The sequence below is a fragment of the Tupaia chinensis genome, unplaced genomic scaffold, assembly GCF_000334495.1.
Source record: "Tupaia chinensis unplaced genomic scaffold, TupChi_1.0 Scaffold143823_1, whole genome shotgun sequence".
Classification (NCBI taxonomy): domain Eukaryota; kingdom Metazoa; phylum Chordata; class Mammalia; order Scandentia; family Tupaiidae; genus Tupaia; species Tupaia belangeri.
This window is the reverse complement of record NW_006203673.1, coordinates 660,410-676,666: the sequence shown is the minus strand read 5'-3', so window position 1 is coordinate 676,666 and position 16,257 is coordinate 660,410. Positions and strand designations below refer to the sequence as shown.

The following is a 16,257-nucleotide window of genomic DNA, read 5'->3' as shown; positions in this document are numbered from 1 at the left end:
GTTTCCTCTCAAGGACTCGAAGCGTCTGCTCCAGTGGCTGAAGGCGGTGCAGAGGGACAACTGGACGCCCACCAAGTACTCCTTCCTCTGCAGCGAGCACTTCACCAAAGACAGCTTCTCCAAGAGGCTAGAGGACCAGCATCGCCTGCTCAAGCCTACAGCCGTGCCCTCCATCTTCCACCTGGCGGAGAAGAAGAGAGGGGCTGTAGGCCATGGCCGCACCCGGAGAAAGGACGCTCGCAAGGCCCCTGGGGGCGTGAGGGGGCCCACGAACACAGCGGCCAGGAAGGGAGCCGCAGGGTGGGCGCTGTCCCCGGCTGAAGACCCCATGGCCAGGCCCGAGTCCCTCAAACTGAAGCGAGCGGCACTGCATGCAGAGGCCTGGCCCGGGCCTGCCCCAGCCCCAACAGCTATGGGCCAGGAGCAGACCAGGCGCTCCCAGGAGAGAACTCCAGAAGGGCTGGCCCCTGCAGGACCAGCAGCAGGCAGCCAGGGGCCAGCAGAGGAGCCTGCTGCAGATGCTGGCAGCCATGGGGACACCACCGCCCCCAGCTCTGGGGGCCTGGCAGATAGGAATGGCATCTCCAAGGACGACTTCTCCCCCCCAGGCTCCGGGGCGTGCAGGTTCATCGACTCACTGCACTCCTACAGTTTCTCCTCCAAGCATGCTCGGGAGAGGCCGTCCGTGCCCCGGGAGCCTGGGGACCGCAAGAGGCTGAAGAGAGACGTGGAGCCAGGCTGCAGCGGGACCAGCCTGGGGCCTGAAAAGGGCCTGGCCCAGAGCCCCCCGGGCTCCTCGCTCACGGCCACACCTCAGAAGCCGTCCCAGAGCCCCTCAGCCCCACCGGCTGACGTCACGCCGCAACCCGCTGCCGAGGCCGTGCAGAGCGAGCTCAGCGATGCCAGCCCCATGTCCATTAACGAGGTCATCCTGTCGGCATCGGGTGCCTGCAGGCTCATCGACTCACTGCACTCCTACTGCTTCTCTGCCCGCCAGAGCAAGAGCCAGGTGTGCTGCCTGCGTGAGCAGGTGGAGAAGAAGAACGGCGAGCTGAAGAGCCTGGGGCAGCGGGTCAGCCGCTCTGACAGCCAGGTGCGCAAGCTGCAGGAGAAGCTGGACCAGCTGGAGAGAGTGAGCCTCCCCTACCTGGGCGGTCTGCCGGCCCCCAGCCGCGGTCAGTACCAAGCCTCTTCGCGCCACTTCCTTCCCGGGGCGTCCTGCAGGCCCGGGAGGCTCTTGTCTTGCTGTGGGCCATGAGCCTGTTCGGCAGCGGGTACATGGACAGCATGTCTTGGCATGTGCTGGGCAGAAAGCTGGGGCTGCCCGGCTGCTGCTGGTTTTCCGCTGGGAGGTGAGAGGTTGCCTCCGCTGCACACCTTAACCCTTACCAGGCCTTAGTCTATACGAGTAGTGTCTGCAGTGAAAGAGGATGGAGCAGGGGCCAGTGGTGGCATGGAGATTAGGGTACTGTCCCTCCTGGCCAGCTACAGTTTGAATCCTGGTGGCTTTAAAATCACACCAGGTGTCTGTATGCCCAGAATCCTGAGAGGAGACAAAAGGGATTGTGGCGTGGACTTCTCCCCTGGGAGGTGATTTTTCCCCCACTCCTTCCTCCCTCCCTTTCCCTCTCCCTTTTCCTCTTCCTTTCCCTCTTTCACTCACTCCTTCCCTTTCTCCCTCCCTCCCTCTCTCTCTCTCTCTCTCTCTCTCTCTCTCTCTCTCGTGAGCACACATGCTCTATAGAAAAAAAAAAACAGGTAAAACACCTAAAAGTTAATGAGGACAGAGCAAACTATCAGGAAAAGTACAGCACAGCCCAGGCCCCTAGCCTAGTGCTTAGGGAACCAGAGCCCACATGGGAGAACATGTGGTTGGAATCCCACAACTGGCAGCTTGAAAAACATGCCAGGTGTGGATGCCCAAAATAGGGACAGGACGGGGCCAGCAGGTAGTGTGGCCGTTAAGGCACTGGATCCCACATGGGTGATTACACAGTTCGAGTCCTGGACACAACAGCTTGAAAACACACCGGCACATTTGCGTGTCCAAAACTCCGAGGAGAATGGAGGAGAAGGTGTCATTTGGCCACCTCCCTGGGGGATCTCTCTCTCATGTGTGGCAAGTGTACATGCACTGGCAAAAATTTAAAAAAATAAATACCTCAAAAAGATGGAGAACCAGGGTGGCAGAGGAGAGGGAATGGTGGTATGACCAGACTTGCCTGGGGTGCTTTCTCCTTCCCCCTGTCTCTGGTAAGCACACACACCCTCTGGCAGATTTAAAAACGTATCGTGGACTCTGTCGATCACAGAGACTTTCTATTCACATCTTGGTGAACACCCATGAGCTACGTCGTCTGGACACTAATAGTTGCTTCTTCAGGACCACTCCACGTTAAAGCTGGTCCAGGCAGAGGAGGCACGTGGGACGTGACGGGCGCACTTGATGACAGGCCACATGGCTGTGGTGGTCACATGAGCTGTGGCATGTGCCCAGGTGGGTCGCCCTGTGGAGAATAGTTAATTGGCTGCCCTCCACAATGCCCCATCACGGAGTGTGCATGCTGTGCTCGCCTGGCCGGGTGGCCTGCTGTATCTCAGCGGCCTCTGTGGTGACACGGCTGCACTGTGCCTCCTTTGCAGAGCTGCGCTGCAGAGCGCATGGGCTCGCTGGGCGTGTGGCAGTAGACGGTTTCTGTGCTTTCGCGTGTGCTCGTCTGTCCCTGTGCAGAGGTCAGGTGTGTTTTCCTATGCTAGCCGATTTGTCTGTTTCCCCCATCTTACTGGTTTCTGGGTGCACTTCACGGGTCAAAGGTAGTATCATTCGCCTTAGTGTGCACGTGGGACTTCATTTCACCTGGGTCGACGTGTGTCCCTGAGGGTGATCAGCACTGTGGAGAGGGTGAAGTCGGGGGCTTTCTGGACCCCAGGCACTGGCAGGTGGCGCCCCCCCAGCCAGCCGAGCCTTGCATTTCCACGCAGGTCCTGGGAGGGCACCCGCAGTCAGCCAGGGCTGCACACTGCCCTCCTGCAGCCAGGGCTGCACACTGCCCTCCTGCAGCCAGGCTGCTGCGTGGGTCCTGCTCTGATGTTTCTCTGCACCTCTCCTATCCTCTCGGTCACCTGCCCAAGCTTGCTTCCAGGCAGGTCTGTCCACACAGCCACGCCTATCTCCTGAGCCCTTCCCTCTGGGGCCCCTTTCTCACTCAGGCTCGGATGTGTCTCCTGACACGTGGGGCTCAGGCCGGGCCGACACTATCCCTGGCTTTGCCTCATGCTGCCCTTGTGCTCGCTCGCTTGCTCTTTGAGCGAGGGTACAGAGGGTACAGGCACCCGCCGGAGAGAGGGGAAGAGGAAGCACCTAGGGGGACATGGCCACGCAGCAGCCCTCCTTCATTTCTCCACCTGTCGGGGTTTGGGGCACGCACATGCTGGTGTGTTTCTCAAGCTGCAGGGCTGGGACTCGAACCGTGGTCTACCGCATGGTCTCTTGGGCCAGCCTGATTGCTGTGCATTTCTATCAGGTCCTCAGGAAAGTGATGATGTGTTTTTTATGCAAAAATGCGGCATGCCTTTGCTGAGGCCCCAGTAATAGGTGGTCTTGGTTCCCTGCTAGGGTAGGGTTCTTTAGAAAGACACTGACTGCTTCGAGTGGAGAGGTGCTTTTCACTTTATTGCGTTAAGCCCTGATGACTTTGGACTCTGGAGACCCGCTGCCTGATACAGTGTGTGGGTGATTGTCGCTCCTGGTTGGAGAAGGCTGTCCTCCCGCCTGTTGGCTACTTTGTCATTCTCTAAGGCTGGGTGTTGCTTATTTGTATTCCATTTGTTCTGTTTTTGTTGTTTTGTTTTTACTTATTTATTTTTTCTATCTCCTCCCTCCCCCCCCCCGCAAAAAAAAATAAGTAAGTTAAAAAAGAAGGTAGAAAACAAATCCGTTGAGTAATACATATGAGCAAGACGTGACCTCAGGGAACAGTTGCCAACAGGCAGGGCAGACACAGAGGCATCCTGACGAGTGAACCCTGACAGGCTGCCCCAGTGCAGTCCCCAGTGGCCTCAGCCAGCCAGGATCGCTGCCTCCACATGCCCCTGTTCGCAGGGAGACCTGAGAACACGGACTTGGGTGCCCGCTCTGGGCCTCCTCCTTGGCCTCAGCCTCGCAGGCACGGCCTTGCTGAGGTGCCACCACTGGTGGTGTTCCTAACCTCTTGTTCGGCACTGGTTCTGTTGGTTTCCAAGAAAGATTTGGGGGGGGGGGCATTTCTTCACGTCCGTCAAGGTTTGCCTTATGTCCCAAGACCAGGGGTTCGATGTGCGTATTCCCGGGCTGTGATTGGAGAAGTGCTCGAACTCGGTCGAGCCATCGTCTGCCCAGTAGCTCGTTGGTACCAAGTCAGCCGCTTTCTGTGCTCCTTGCTAGACTCAGGCAGTCCCTGCCTTCGCTCGTGGGCGTGTCTCCCGGTGCCCCTTCAGGTCGCTCTGTCTCTGGGTCGAGGCTGTCTGGGCTCTTACTGGGCGTTGTTGTCCCTGGCCCCGAGTGGCTGTAATGATTTAGACTTCGGCATACATTGTGCTGTCTGCTTTCTTCGCCAGTCTATCCACGTTTGTCTCTTGTTTCAGGAGTCTTTAAGCACATTTTAGAGCTCGTGTTCCAGTAACCCTGTGAGGGAGAGCTGGTCGGTGGCATCCACGCGTGGGTCCTCAGGGCTAGTAGAGGCTGCGACTTTGGCTCTCTCCTGAATGCCCACGAGGCTGACACAGGTCTGGGTGTGAGGCCCTTTCCTTGGACGAGAGGCCCTCACTCCTTCACCTTCTGTGCAGGCCCCTCATTTAAGGCAGATGGCCTGCTTATCCTGGAGAGGGGTACAGCCCCTGTGGTGCTGGTGTGGGGGCGTCGGTGGCAGCTGGCATGGGCCTCCACCCTGCCCCTGTGGGCCCTGTGATCTGAAGGTGTCACTTTCTAGGTGGGAGCGTCCTCTTGTCTCTCCTGGCTGCTTCCTTGGCGCCTGGGAAGTGACGGGGCCATTTAAGCAAGAGGGTGCCCTGCAGACTGGCTTTGCAGACGGTCCCTTCCCCCACTGTGAGAGGAGAGCAGGCACTGGCTGGCTGTGTCAGGAGCTCTATTGCCTGCCACGTGGAGTCAAAGAGGCCCAGGGAGGTGGTGATGGCTCAAGCTCCGGGAGAGGTGGTGGTGATGGGGTGGGCAGCCAGGGCAGCTGTCGGGGCCTGGGCCTGAGCACTGGCCATAGAGAGGCTGAGGCTGGAGTGGGCAGGTGGCAGCGTGGGCACTGCTGGGTGTGAGCCACCTGCCCCAGGTGAGGTCAGAGGTGTCTGAAGGTCCGAGGCCAAGCCCAGTAGCAGCCAGGGTGCGGAGGTGAAAGGTGCACTGGGAGGGGCCGAGCAGGGGTCAGGAGCCTCAAGGGACATCAGCCATGTCAGCCCAGCTCAGGCTGGACAGAGGACAGGAGGGCTCTGGCCGCCAGGTCTTACTGGGGCGGAGCATCTGTGTGCAGGGCGGTGGGGGCACATGCGCATCTTTAGAGATGCAGGAAGGGAGTCTCTCAGGTGGACGGTGGCCACAGGGGAACCTGGCCTGCACGGGAGTGTTGTCTGGGAAGGGGAAGAGGCCTGTGAGCCCTGCTAAGGCCCGGGACTAGGCTCAGGAGTGGCCAAGAGATGCAGAGAGAGGGGGCAGGTGCAGACCACTGGGGTCCCAGGCTGACCCCCATGCTCTGGCCCGGAGCTGCAGGAGGAGCCAGCCATCCAGGCTCCTCAGCACCGCCACCCTGGGGTGGTCCTCAGTGCAGTGGTTCCTTGGTCACGGGAGCCGTTGGCTGTTGTCAGGGCTTTGCCTGGAAAGGGCTGGGCCCATTTTCCTCATTCATTGTCTTTCACCAGTCCCTCGTTTTGAGTAGACTCCCCGTAGTGAGCCTCTAGGCTTCCAGGCCGGCCCACACTGCCCTTCTGAAGCTGCTGGTACCTCCTGGAACGTGGAACCTCCTCCCTTCGCCCTCCACACACTGAGGCAGCTCCCGGGAGATCCCGGTGCTCATCTGCGAGCTGGTCGGGGGATCAGCGTGCTGCCGTCTGGGTGCGCCTCCAGCTCTACTGCCCTTCTTACCACTGAGCGCGGCAGAGGGTCTAGGCACGCCAGAGGCACGGCCTGGCATAACCACGTCAGGTTGCTTCAGGGATGTGTTCTTCTCACGCCCTTCTGGGGTCTTCCTCCACGTGCACTTCCTGAGCTAAGCCTGCTCTGAGCACTTCACCGCGAGCACTGATCGTGTGCGTGTTCAGCAGAGTAATGTAGCAGAGCTCTGTGTTCTGGCCCCTGGCACCAGCCTGCACCACTATTCTCTTTTCTTAGAGGTTTTTTGCTATAGGGCGCATGAGTTCATCAGAGAAACAGAGAGAAAAAAGAGAGACAGAGACAGAAAGCGAGAAATCACCCCTGGGGCTGGGCCACGTTGCATCCCTCTCCTCCATTCTCCTCTCGAGATTTTGGGTGTGCATGCACATGGGCCTGGCGTGACTTTCAAGCTGCCAGGTCCTGAACTTGAACTGCAGTCGGCCAAGTGGGAATCTAGTGGCGTGACCATTATGCCATGCGTGGTCCAGCGTGTTCCCGTGTCCTTACATTCTTGTTCCCCACACGTCGACCCACCTCCAACTTCTGTTGTTTATTTAGTTTATTTTTTTTATGTATTGATTGATTGATTTTTACAATTAAAGTATGAATTTATTTTGGTACAGAAACTTTGAAATTCATACATAGTTTTCCCATTACGCATATGTCCATGAACATTTTTTTCTGAAACATTTTTTTAATTAGTTAATTTACACTCCTTCCCTAAGCATCGTCACAACATACAAAATGTGATTCCGCATCCAGAATATACTGCAGAGTGGCTCAATCATGCATGCTGTCGTCAATAGCCTGTGTGTGCCGAGGACTGGTGTCGGTGCCCTGAGACTATAGAAGGAAATACAGGGTTTCACTCTTTGAAAAGAGAATCTTTTTTTCTGTGAGCAGAAGAGACAGACAGCACCCCCATAGGGCCTTCACGCTTTGACCCACCCCAGCTTCTCCCAGCCCTGGCCCCACCCCACCCCACCCCACCCCAGTATGTTCAGGAAGGTCTCTGGTGTGAACCCAGAACTCCGCATGTGGCCAGCCTCACAGAGCTCTGCATTCACCACCGGCCACATCCGGCCTGTTTCCCGGTGAGCGCGATGAAGTTACAGGCTTTCTCTATCAAGGACATTTTCCACTGCCGACGTCCCCCTCTCTTCCCAGCTGCGGAGCATATGCCTGGGCGCTGACCGGCAGGCCTTTCTGCGCTTCCCGATGGGCTGTGTGACCTGCTTGTCGATGTGGTTGGTCTGTCACAGGTTTGAGAGCCTGGGGCCCATTCCAGGGTGCAGAACCCTTCCCAGACAGCTCTCGGCTCTTCCCCTGATGCTTTGTTAAGGGTTTCATGTATCGTCTGCAGTTTTCTTTCTTTCGTGTTTGTGTCTGGTTTTGGTGTGTTAGGGTGATGCCTGGTGACAGGGTATGTTGGGATTATTTCCTCTGCTAATGTTTTCTAGAAGAGACTGCAGGAAAATTGGTATCGTTCCTTTCTTGAACTAGAGAAGCTCTCCGGGCCTGTGCTTTCTGTTCTGGAGGCTGTTAATTGATGATGCAGGTTTTTTGTTTGTTTGTTTTGTTTTTGAGAGGTTTTTGCTATAGGGAGCATGCGCTCACCAAGAAGACAGAGAAAGAAAAATCACCACACAGGGGGCATGGCCACGCCGCAATCCCATTCTCCTCTCCGGATCTTGGGCACGCACACACATGCACCCAGCACGAGTTTAAGCCGTTGGGTCTGGGACTCGAATCACAATCGGCTCCATGGGAGTCCAGCGACATAGCCATTACGCCAACTGCTGGTCCCATGATGCATTTTTTTTAATGGCACTGTGACATAATAAAAAAAAAAAAACCTTGAGTCTGGACCCAGTGCTCCTGAAGCCACTGTTTCCTGAGCTGACCAGGCACCAAACGCATCTGCTGTCCTCCTTGGTCTGAAACCTAGCTCCCCACACAGAGCCAGGCCCCTGGAGCCTCCTGGGTGAGGGATCACCTGTCTTTCTAATGAGGTGACCCTTGGGGAGCTCCTGGCTGGAGTCTTGTCATCAGAAAGACCAGGCCATAATCAGAAGCTTGGCACTTTGGCACTGTCCCTCACACCCCCAGCCTTCAGGGAGGGCAGAAGAGATGGAGCTGGAGCTCTTAATTGATCATGCCTGGAAGGAATCCTCTGTAAAGATCCCTGAGCCATGGGCCAACAGGTGACCTAACGGTCAAGGCACTGGACTTCCATGTGGCTGACTGCGGTTCGAGTCCTGGACCTGGCGGCTTGAAACTCATGAGACTCAGATCTCTGGCTGCATCGCACCCCTTCTCCCTTCTCTGGGAGTGTTGAGGTTTATCTTTTTATCCCATGGCTAAGAAACAGAGGGCACCTCGAGGGACTTGAGCCACATTCCAGCCCCAGGCCTAGCTGGCTCAGGTCCTGGGTGAGTGTGTGGCTGGCCTGGCCGTCTTGGGGTGTCTGACAGAAAGGCAGCATGTGTCCCCCATTTCTAGATTCTGTTTCTCCTTCTCTGAGGGGCAGCCTCACTGGTCACAGGGTCTCTGTTATGGACTGGCTCCTTGGCAAAATGAGGATGCACCTCACATGAGAGGCCAGGCCCTCCCAGTGGGGACTGTGGCTTGAACCTCCCCTGCCCAGTCTGCCTATAGCACGTGGAGAGTGGGTGCACGTGACCAGGATCTAGCAGGCCTGAGAGCCACAGGAAAGGCCACATCAGGAGCAGACTCTGGGAGGACACTCCTTCCCTCCCTCCCGCCTTGGCACAGTGCTCTGCCATGAGCGAAGAACCCCATAGGGACCAGCAGGTGGTGTGGTGGGAAGGCGGCCGGGCTTGCTCGTGGCTGACTGTGGTGGCTTGAAAATCATGCGGAGCATATGTTTGTGCCCAAAATTCCAATAGAATGGAGGAGAAGAGATTGTGGCATGGCCACACCCAAGGGAGGTGACCTCTCACTTCCCCTCTTGCTGTCTCTCTCCTTTCTGGTGAGCGCATATTCCCTGAAGCAAAACTCTAAAAACACCAAAAAGAGCCCTTTACAAGGAATCGCACCCTTCTCATTGCTGTCCGCTGTTGCTTCTGACTGGAAGAAAGGCTGCTGCCGTTCCTCCTTTTCTGCTCTGCCTACGAGAGCCCTGCTCCAGCAGCTTTTGAGCCTCTGGTCTCCGGTCCCTGTGACGAGCTTGCTATGCCTATGTGTAGATTTCAGGATTTGCCCTGCTTGGGTTCTCCTCTCTCCCTGGCACTCTGGTCATCTGTGCGGGCACTCTCCCAGCTGACTGCGGTTCGGTGAATAGAATGTGGTTCACTGTCCCGCAGTCCTGTGTGCTGGCACTCCCCCACTGTCCCGCAGTCCCGTGTTCTGGCACTGCCCCACTGCCCCGCAGTCCCGCAGTCCCATGTGCTGCCACTCCCCCACTGCCCCGCAGTCCCGTGTGCTGGCACGCCCCCATTGCCATTATGTCCCGTGCTCCCATCTGGGCCGCCTGCCTTCAGCTTGCCCCTTCCGGTTGTGGACGTGCCTCCTACAGCCAGGCTATCTGGTCTGTGATGTCCCGTGGACTCCACTCCTGCTCTTGGTGGCGCCCTGTCCCTCCTGTGCCCTCGCACTGCGTGGCCCTTGGTGCACTGACCGTGTCTGACTGTCCGGCTCTCCAAGCCCAGTTCTGAGGCTCTCAGACTTCTCTCTGCCTTGTGATTCGTGTGAAAGCTGACACGCAGTGGCCATTCGGCCTAGAGACAGTGGCCGGGGTTCTGAGCCCTCCCCCCTGCAGCGTCCTTGACCCTGTCTGCCCTGGGCTGAGTTCCTCCGAGCTCCCTGTGCAGCTGGTGCCTGGGCTGTTTCCTGCCGCTGTCCTGGTGGGGTGTGCAGAAGGCGGAGTGGGTGGGGGAGGACAAGGCTGTGCTTCCAGGACCCAGGGTCACCCTGGGAGGGCCTGGGTCCCTAGCTGGGCCTTCACCAGCGCAGCCTCCGCCATGGGTGACACAGGAGTGCCGGGGCCAGAGAGGGCAGCCTTGTGCGGAGGGCCCTGGGCTAGTTTGGAGACGCCAGTGTGCTCCTGGCACCCTGCAGGTGCCGCCCTCAGCCCCAGGGTCTGTGCTGTCAGCTCCCCGCTGTGGTTCTGGGCTTCTTCCCTGAGCTCTTCTCAGCCCTGATTCTCCGGGCTGGTGGGTCTGAGACAAGTCGTGGATTCTCAGTTTGCTCAGCTTTCCCAAGGTGGAGATGGCGTGGTGACTGTTGGGCTGCTTGCACGCCGAGGCTGAAACTGCCCCCAATGAGCCTGGTTCTTGCCCACCTGTGGGAATGTGCCACTCCGAGTAGCTGGCCATCTCCCCAAGCACACAGTCCAGTTACTCCTGGATTACTGGGTCGTCAGACCGGCTTCGCAAAGAATAACGTCTGTCTTCTTTTACTTTTTTTAAGAGTTATTTTATCCAACTTTATTCATTATTATTATTATTTAATTTGACCAGAGACAGAGGGAAAGTGAGAAAGCAAGCTGCCAGGTCTAGGACTCAAAGCACAGCCCTGTGGGAGTCCAGCACCTTACCCACCACGCCACCTGCCAGCCCCGAATGTCTCCTGACAGCTTCAGGCAGCATCTGCCATGTTTTGTCCCCACTGTGGTCTTTCCATGCAGTCTCTCATGCCTGTCTGTCATGCTGATCAAGCAGTCGGGCCTGCAATGGGCCCCCCTCTGACACTGCTGACCACTTACACCACAGCAGGAGACCCCACTGTTACAACATGAGGTGGGGTCTGGTGCCAGGAGGGTCTGTCCCCGGGTCCAGCCAGGACAGTCGCCCTCTTCCTGCGTCCTTCCTGGGCCCCTTTGCCAGGAGACAGAATGGTCTCTGGGCCTCCGTTCTCAAAGCCGAGGGAAGCAGCAGGCCAGCCGTGAAGGAGACCAGAGAGGGCAGGTCCCTCCCAGAGTGACCATGTTGGGAGGGAACTGATTCTGTCCCGTGTGTGGTGCAACCTGTTGTCCCCGTTAACGAGTTGTCACACTGGCCTGTCCCTGCTGCATCTGCAGAACCCTTCCGTGTCCGGCCACCTGTGACCAGGGCCGCTTGGCAGCTGCTCTTGGCTGGGAAGCGGCCTCAGGTGGTGGGACTACAGTTCCCAGCAGGCTCTCCCGCCCAGCGCTCACTTCCTGCAGAGCCTCGAACTGCCAGGTGCAAGCGTTTCCTGTCAATTGGCAGAAAACAACCTTGAGGAACCTTGACGGTCTCCGAGTTTAGAAACCGAGGGATGGGTAAGCTGCCTTCAGTGTCGTGGGCCTAATGGAAACTTAAATTTCTTGTGGAAAATTAGGATTTTTGTTTTTGCATCTTGGTTGAGATTTTAATAAAAATGAAATCAGAAAATAAGTGCCTAGAAAAGCGTGTCTGACTCACTGGAAGGGGTTAAAAGTAGTAAGCCGGCTAGGCCCCTTCTTGCTCAGTTTTTGTTTCCTTTCTAAGATGGTTTTGCTTTTCAAATGAAGCGTGACGTATGCAGAGTAAAAACCACACACGTCTTGATGAATTTTGGCTCCTGTAACCTGATGTGTAGATTCTAGAATTATCTTATTGGGTGCGTGTGCGCACACACACACACTCCAGTGCTTCAGGGAAAGCCAGGAGAGACTGTCAGGGCAGCCTCAGCTTGGAGGGGCAGGGTGGGGGGGTCCAGGGAAGCCAGCCCTGGCCTGGCTAGGTGCCCTGGCTGTGAGGAAGCAGGGACTTGACTTGCCAGCCCATCTACTCATGGCTCGACCTGTCCTTGTGCAGATAGAGTTCACAAAGGTGCCGAGACTTGCCAGCAGCCCGGGGGACAGACGGGTGTGGGGTGATCTCGGAGCAGGCCGAGGGCCGTCCTGACGTGAGCTTTGGTGCAATCGTACTGGTTGGGGCCCATGGTGGTCAGGGCCCTGAGCGATACCAGTACCCTCGGGTAGAGGCACTTCATTACACTCAATAACTGTTACAGTTTTGTTTTCTGATTCTTTTTCTACCAAGAAAGCACCCCTTTCACACTCAGTACGCAAGCTGAGTGCACATATATGTGCCTGGCATATTTTTTAAGCTGCTGGGCCCAGGACTTGAACTATGCAGTGAGCTGTGTGGAATCTAGTCTTCTTGACACCTCCAGCTCCCCTGCATTTCTTTGGCTACTCAGGAGTCCAACAAGGATCTCCTGGACTTTTTAAAACAGTTCTCCCCCCCCCCCCCCCCAGGGGGTATTTCTCACTTTCTGTCTCTCTGTCTGTCTCTGTCTGTCTGGCGAGCGCACGGGCCCTATAGCAAAAAAAAAAAAAAGAGGGGGGACCAAGAAGAAAATAAATCTAAAACAGCTGTCCCCAAGGCTAGCAGGCAGCTTAGTGGTTGAGTTACTGGATTCCCACATGGCTGACTGCGGTTTGAGTCCCAGAGCTGGTGGCTTGACGCTCAAGCCAGGCACATGCGTTTGCATGCCGAAAATCCCAAGAAGAGAATGGAGAAGGGATTGTGGTGTGGCCATCCCCCAGAGGGTGATTTCTCACTCTGTTTCTGTGTCTCTGACAGGGTGTCCTATAGCAAAAAAATGTCTTTAAAAACAAATAAATAAAACAGCTGGCACCATGCATCCGTTTGGTGGAAGAAAATTTTCCACAGACCAGGAGGCAGGGGATGGTTTCAGGATGAGTCCAGCGCAGTGCTTTACTGTGTGGTTCTGTCTGCTATGGGCACTTTGCAGCTGTTATCACATTGTAGCTATCCTGATGTAGCCCTGTCACATTGTAGCCATCCTTACATTGTAGCCCTGTCACATTGTAGCCCTGTCACATTGTAGCCCTCCTTACATTGTAACCCACGACTAGATACTCAGCTCACCCTAAAGCAGTGTCTGCAGCTGCTCCCCTGTGGGGCCGTTCTGATCCTGGTATTAGAGGCTCACAAGGACCCTCCCGAGATCCCTCGCATGTGCAGCTCCCTGCAGGGTCTATGCTCCGGTGAGAATCTGAAGCCGCCCAATCTGACAAGAGGCGGAGATCACAGGGTGCTGCCAGTGACAGGAGCGGCTATGACCCAGATGGAGCTCCGCTTGCTTGCCTATTCTCGGGGGTTGTGGACCTGCTTGTTTTTATTTTTTTCTGGCCACAGGTCATGCGCACTCACCAGAAAGAGAGAAAAAAGTAAGAAGTCACCTCCCCAGGGGGTGGCCACACCACAGTCCCTTCTCCTCCACTCTCCTCTCAGGATTTTGGGCATGCGCCCATGTGTGCCTGGCATGTTTTACTTGGCTCTGGGTCTGGGACTCGAACTGCATAGTCGGCTATGTGGGATCTGGCTACCATGCCACCTGCTGGCCTCAGGAACCACTGTTTTTTTTGTTTGTTTTTTGGTTTTTTTAAGAGATTTTCACTATACATCGCCTGTGCTCTCCAGAAAGACCGAGAGGGGGTGGCCACACCACAGTCCCTTCTCCTGGGATGGCCATGCCGCAATCCCTTCTCCTCCATTCTCCTCTCGGGATCTTGGGCACATACGCACATGCGCGAGTTTAAGCCACCGGGTCCAGGACTCAAACTGCGGTCGACTACATGAGAGTCCAGCGACATAGCCATTATGCCAACTGCTGGTCCCCGGGACCACTGTTCTAAAGGGTAACACAGTGAGCACTGTCTCCTTTTGCTGCCAGGTGTGGTGCGGTGGTCCTGTGGACACAGCCTGTGCCACCAAGGCGACTGGCGCCCAAGTCCACCCACCAGCAGGATGGTGGGGCTCCCCATACCCTGCTGCACCCTGGAAGCTGCAGATCCCTTAGAAACACTCACACGGTAGAGTGAGGTTGGCCGGGTCCTCGGGAGCAGGAAGCAAGGCGTTCTATGGTCTCCGCACCCTCCCTTCCAGGGCACCTCCACTCTGAGCCCAGGTGTCAGCTGTCCCCAGTGCCACCCACGGCTTGAGGGGCTGCTCCCTGTGTTGCCTGTCCCCTCTGTGGTCGCCTGCCCCTTGCCTCTGTGCCCCTCTACCGCATGGCATGGCAGTCCCCTCCATTGCTGCCTGCCTCTGCACACCCCTCCACCACACGGCATCACAGTCCCCTCCACAATCTCCTGCTGCCTGCCTCCTTGCACACCCCTCCACTGCACGGTGTGGCAGTCCCTCCACAGCCACCCACCTCTGCGTGCCCCTCCACCACGCAGCATCACAGCCCTTTCCATGTGGTTCTAGCAGTTTCCCGTGCTTGTGCACCCCCTTCCCCCGGGCCTGGAACACATGACGTGGCCCAAGAAGCATCCGAGCCCTGTGGTAGCCCTCCAGGGCTCACGCACGCCACAGACCGTAGTTCTGTCATCAGCGTGGCAGCTCGTGCACCCCAGCCGCGCCCCTCTCCTCCATCCTGCCGGCCACATGGTCCTCGCGCCCCAGCCCTCCATAGCACTGGCACTACATGTGAGTGGGGTCAGACCTGCTCGCCAGGGGCTGGGGAGGGTCGTGAGGCCCAGGGTGGTGCCCATCTATTCACCACTCCTAGAGGAGAGAGCCCGGGAGCCCCCGGCGGGCCCCTTCCAGAGCAGCCAGCACCTGGTCCTACGGGGTCAGCCAGGTCTGTGCTGTTCTCTTGTTCCCACGGGCCTGGCAAGTGCATGTCTTCACGGCCAGCTTCTCCTGGGAGTTGCAGGCACATGCCTGCAGCAGCCACGCACAGAGGTGTCCAGTGGACCGTGGTCTCCAGCCACTCAAAGCCTGCCCTTTAAGACACAGCAGAGCAGCAAGGCCTCTCGATGTCCTCCAGGCACAGGGTGCCACTGACCACTGGCCCCTGCCCTGAGGGCAGGGCAGGAGCATGCAGTGGGTGTGAGTGGCCCTCCCCTGGTGTGCTGGTGGCCGTGGCACCACTGGGATGGCATCTAGGGTGGAAGGCACATGGCGGCATCAGCTCTGGCCAGGCCACTGCACCACTGTGATACAGGAGGCCAAGGCTGGGCCAGTCTGTGACCTGACAGCCACAGCTGTGGTGGGGGGTCGCCCAACACGTCTTCAGGAACAGGAATATGATGCCAGCAGGTCACAGGGGGTTCCGGTGCTGGATCCCACATGGCCAACTGGTTTGAGTCCTGGATCCAGCAGCTTGAATGTCATGCTGGGCACATGTGCATGCAGGCCCAAAATCCCAACGGGAGAATTGAGAGGAGGGATCGCAGTGTGATCATCCTTCCTGGGAGGTGCTTTCTCACTCCCCACACGTCTCTGACAAGCGTATGTTCTCTACAGGAAAAGAAGCTAAAAAAAAAAAAGGGAAAGACAAAACATAGGGACATAACATACCCTAGATCTGTGTTCAGGCTCTTGCTGACATGCCAGAGAGCCTGCAGCGCCAGGCCCAGCTCAGCATGGCGCAGTCTGTACCTGAGGAGCTGCGAGTCTGTGGTTGGGCTGGTCGTTAGCCATCCCTGCTCTGGGGGACGCTGTACCAGGCCTAGTGCTGGGACATGCCACAAGCCCAGGGAAGGCAGCTTCGCCTCATTTGTCCATGGGGACGTGTAGCACAGGTGAGCAAGAGGCAGGGGCGCCCTCCGCCGGCCCGGCCGTGCCACAGGGCCGTCAGAGCCTGGGCACTCGCACATGCCTGGTGTTTCAGGCCGATGGGCTGGGACCACAACCACATTGCTTTCTGGGACCCGCTTCTCTGGAGAGGTGCTCACCCTGTGCCACAGCCCGCCTCAGCCTCCACCTTCTTAGGCCGGTTTGTTTTGCGAGACTCGGCCTCCTGGTGCTTCCTTTAATTTGCCAGAGGGCACGTGGGCACATGGGGAGAAGGGGGCAGTTAGAAGGCGCCACCAACCAGGAGGGCCACAACGCAGCTCCTTCCCCATCTCCTACTTTTCAGGACTGGGCGTGCACACACGTGAGCCTGGCGTGTTTCTTGAGCTGGTGCTGCGTCTGGGGCTCAACTGCAGTCGGCCAGCACAGCACCAGCTGGCCTGTCTTGTAACTATTTTTGGGGGGGGGTATATTTTTGCTACAGGGTACATGTGCTCGCTGAAGAGATAGAGGCAGAAAGCGAGAAATCACCCCCGGGGGGTAGCCATAGATCAGTCCCTTCTCCGTTCTCCTTTTGGGATTTGGGGCACGCATACATACGCA

At 57.3% G+C, this 16,257-nt stretch overlaps 1 protein-coding gene across 1 annotated transcript in view; it reads left to right on the top strand.

Moving 5' to 3' along the window:
• The window catches only part of THAP4 (THAP domain containing 4), a gene marked incomplete at its 5' end in the record, with an annotated part of 36,396 nt that continues 20,139 nt past the window's right edge, over positions 1-16,257 (top strand). Inside the window, 1 exon segment of the mRNA XM_014582808.1 lies at positions 1-1,175. Within this exon segment, the coding sequence (XP_014438294.1) occupies positions 1-1,175 (1,175 nt within the window).